Source organism: Nothobranchius furzeri, unplaced genomic scaffold, assembly GCF_043380555.1.
Source record: "Nothobranchius furzeri strain GRZ-AD unplaced genomic scaffold, NfurGRZ-RIMD1 Scf031, whole genome shotgun sequence".
In the NCBI taxonomy this organism is placed as follows: Eukaryota; Metazoa; Chordata; class Actinopteri; order Cyprinodontiformes; family Nothobranchiidae; genus Nothobranchius; species Nothobranchius furzeri.
The window spans coordinates 371,537-375,710 of NW_027223048.1; the positions used below are offsets into that span (position 1 = coordinate 371,537).

At 47.9% G+C, this 4,174-nt stretch overlaps 1 protein-coding gene across 1 annotated transcript; it reads right to left on the reverse strand.

Annotated features, from left to right (window-relative positions):
- Positions 1-633: 633 nt before the first annotated feature.
- LOC129160746 (uncharacterized) lies at positions 634-3,354 on the reverse strand. The gene is made up of 2 exons (XM_054737745.2): positions 2,066-3,354; positions 634-720 (listed from the first exon to the last, which is right to left on the reverse strand). Exons 1-2 carry the CDS (start codon positions 3,352-3,354, stop codon positions 717-719), a joined length of 1,293 nt encoding a protein of 430 aa, XP_054593720.2. The 3' UTR covers positions 634-716.
- Positions 3,355-4,174: the final 820 nt, after the last annotated feature.

Below are 4,174 nucleotides of genomic sequence, written 5' to 3' on the forward strand. Positions count from 1 at the left end.
GGAGTTGGGTAAGAATCAAATTTAGAAACAGAGTTCAGGTATCGGAAGTCTATACAGAACCTCAAGGTGCCATCTTTTTTCAGTACCAGGACAACAGGATTGCACCATTCACTCTGGGAGTTCTCAATAATTCCCAGAGAAAGCATCAACTCAATTTCCTCCTTTAAAGGCCCCAAGAGGCGCTCAGGGATCCTGTAGCTCCTTCGTTTTACCACTGCATCTCCTTTCAAAAGAATTTCATGTTTGATATAGTCTGTACACCCAGGATTATCTTGAAAAATATTGGCATTACAGATGGCCCTCACCTGTGACTGCTGCTCAGGGGACAGATGGCTCAGGTCAAGCCTAGAAGTCACCTGTAGAGGGAGGTATTGTTCTTCCACCTCCTCTTCTGTCACACTTCTGATGAGAAAAACATCTTGTTTCTCCCTTTCCTCAGACCTTGAAATCCACTCCTTCAGGAGATTAATGTGGAGGACTCTGGTACTACGCCTCTCACCTGGACTACAGACTTTATAGGTCGTGGGACCGAGCTTTTGAATGTCCTTGCCACTGAGCCAAAAGCTTACTGTCTTCAGTGGGTAGTAGAACCAAAACTTTTTGACCTGGTTCAAAATGCCGCTCTCGAGCAGTTCTGTCATACCAGGTTTTTTGTTTTTGCTGGGAGACCTTCATATGCTCCTGAGCCAAGGTGGTCATCTTCTCCAGCTTGTCCCTCATCTGGAGAACATATGAAACTATGTTAACAGGCTCCTTTCCAGATTTCTCCTTCTCCCACCTTTCCTTTAAAAGCGCCAGTGGTCCTCGCACGTCATGCCCAAAGAGCAACTCAAAGGGGGAAAACCCAGTAGAAGTTTGGGGAATCTCTCGATAGGCAAACAAAAGGTATGGGAGCCACTGATCCCAATCAGACCTTTATTCATTGATGAACTTACGAAGCATGTTTTTAAGGGTCTGGTTAAATCTCTCTGTAAGGCCATCAGTTTGTGGATGATATGGCGTTGTTCTCAGCCTACTAATACCAATCAGCTTGTACACATCCTTGAGCAACTTGGACATGAAATTGGTCCCTTGATCTGTCAATATTTCTTTAGGGAACCCAACTCGTGCAAAAAACTGAACCAGGCAAAATGCAACAGTCTTGGCTTTAACAGACTTCAACGGAAACACTTCTGGATATTTTGTGGCATAATCAGTAATAACCAACATAAATCGGTTACCTGATTTGCTTTTCTCCACTGGGCCCACAACGTCCATCCCCAAACGTTCAAATGGTGTCATTATGATGAGAAGAGGCTGTAGGGGAGCTCTTGCTGCGAATCGGGCTGATGTTTTTTGACACTGAGGGCAACTCCTGCAAAAACTGGCAACATCTCTGTACAATCCCGGCCAGTAGAAATACTGTTGGATACGGGCTAAGGTCTTATTTTTCCCTAGGTGGCCAGCCCAAGGAATTGAATGGCCCAAAGATAAAACAGTTTCTCTGGCTGCTCTAGGTACCACAAGCTGTTTCAGTTCTCCATGTTGTCTATAAAGGATGCCATTTTGCAAACAGAATTCCTTTGCAGTCCCACCTTCTTCAGCTCCCTTAATAAGGTCAGCCAAGCCTGCATCCTGATGCTGCAGCTCAAGAATGTTGTCAGGAATTTCAAATCTTAGCTGTACCTCAGGTTCAGGTAACAGAGTGGACACTGTTGTGTTTTTAAATTTGTCCCGTTTGCGCTGCCTACGAGACTTTTGTTCTCTAGTTGGGCCAGCTTCAATCTCAGCCCCAAAAAATGGTAAAGCTCTTAAACTGCGATCATCTTCCCTTGGAGCTTTCAACTGAGACCGTGTTATTGCCACATTGCACATTTTAGGATCGTTAATCAAGTCAGTGAGAACTGGTAAATCATTCCCCAAGACAACAGGAAATGGTAATCTGTCCATGACACCCACATTTAATAGGTACACATGTCCTTGCACTTTCATATAGACGTCCGCTGTTGGATATTGTTTTTCATCACCATGCACACAGCAGATTGGTATTGTTTCAGAAGTGCAGATGTGAGCTGGTGAGACGTACCTGCGATGAACCAGTGACTGGGTGCTTCCTGTGTCAATCAGAGCCTTAACTTTCTGTCCATCTATCTCCACTGTGGTCTCCACCAACAGCTGGTTCATTGGGTTTGGGGCATGGTTCCCTCTGGGCACAAAATACATCTGGGAGAGTTTAGCTGGATTTTGTGGACACACCGGTTTTGTGTGGCCTTCTTTCCCACACAAATAACAGACAGGTTTCCGCCCCAGATTTTTTGTTTGACTGGGAAAATATTTCTCCCTTCCACATGGCTTACCAACATTCTCTGTCGGACTGGTGTTACCTGGCGCAGGGGTATAATCCTTTTTCATAGCCTTATAAGCCCATGATTGGTTCCTTCGACGGGCTGCCACAAACGCATCTGCCAAAGAAACTGCCTCTGCTGCGTCCCTTGGATTACGCTCCTTGATCCAAACTTGGAGTTCTGGCGATAGCATTCGGAAATACTGTTCAAGGATTATTGTTTCATTAATTTCATCAATGGTCTTACCTCTGGGTCTGACCCATCTCCCATAGAGCTCCTTTAGTCTCACAAAGAGTTCTCTGGGGGACTCATTTGGTTCAACTTGAAGAGAACGGAACCTCAGACGATAAGTCTCACTGCTTATTTCATATTTCTGCAAAATAGCAGCTTTAACATGATCATAGTCCATTGATGCATCCACATCCATATGTACATAAGCACTTCTGGCTTTACCCGTCAATAGTGGAATCAAATGGAATGCCCAGTCAGATCTCGGCCATCTACATGCACATGCTATTCTTTCAAAAGTTATAAGAAAATGCTCAATGTCATCCTCTTCACTTAGCTTTTGCAATCTTGGTTCTTTATCGGAAGGATGAACAGAAACTGAGTCACCTGATTTTGAACAGCGTGGTGCAGGCTCCGGTTCCACCTCATCCCAATCAGCATACTCATGAGGCCTCTCATGGTCTGCAGGCCCCAAACCTGCAGAGAAGCGGGCGTGGTCTTGCTCTCCAGGTAGCAAGCCAGCAGAGGTCTGGGCCTGAAACTCTTGCTGAAACAGACTGAACTGGTGTTGAAGATCTTTAAATCTTTGATCCTGGCGTACAATCACCTTCTCCCACTGTACCTCATGGGCTTCCTGTCGTCCAATGTGAGCTTGAAGGATGCCAGCCAGGTCTGATATTTTTGGCTCTCTGCCATGAACTTCCTCTTCAGCAGAAGCTCCACAGCCCTCACTCCCATCCTCTGTCTGTGCTTCTCTCTCTAAAGGGGCTGACTTGATTTTACCAGATTTGGTTCCCTTCATTGTAGATTCGTCAGGATAAAAGAAGAGAAAAAAAAATTGGGAGAATCTATTTACCAATGTCCTTTAACTGGAAGATCCCACCTCTGCCACCAACTGTCAGGGACCGAGCAGTAAAACTCCTCCATAGCTCTGGTTTCAGAGGGAGAGAGAGAGAAAAGGTGCCCACGGGGAGGACTGGTACCTGGTTGTAGCCTGATCTCCATGTCATATGGGCGGTGAGGCAGCAGTGTGGTGGCGCGTCGCTTATCGAAGACTGCAGCCAGGTCTCAATAGGGTAGTGGCGGATTGGGCGGTAGAGGACCAAGACCACCAGCCGGGCGGTCTGCCATGGACGGAGGAGGAGAGAGGTGGGCCTGGCACTGGGTCCCCCAGCCTAAAAGGCGGTTCTGGGACCAGGGAATCTGGGGGTCGTGGAGACGGAGCCAGGGGAACCCCAAGATTAGAGGAGAGGAGGGAGCAGAGATGATGAGAAAGTGGAGGGTTTCCCAGTGGCCTTGGAGGACCATCTGGAGAGACTGGGTTCGGTCTTGGACAGGATAGGGCTGGGGAGGTCTGCCGTCCACCGAGGTCACCGGAACAACTCATTCCAGGGGAGTCAGGGGGATCCGTAGGCGTTTAGCCAGATCCACATCCATGAAGTTGTCGGCGGCCCCCGAGTCCACCAGAGCATGTACCTGATGTGAGGTCTCATCGTGTAGGAGGGTGACAGGAAGGAGGAGTCAGTGGGAAGAGGTAGAGGCAGAGGGTGACCCGGGCTGAGCTACCCCGATACTCAGTGGGTTCCTCCGTTTCCCGGCCGTAATGGGCAGTCCAGGCGCCG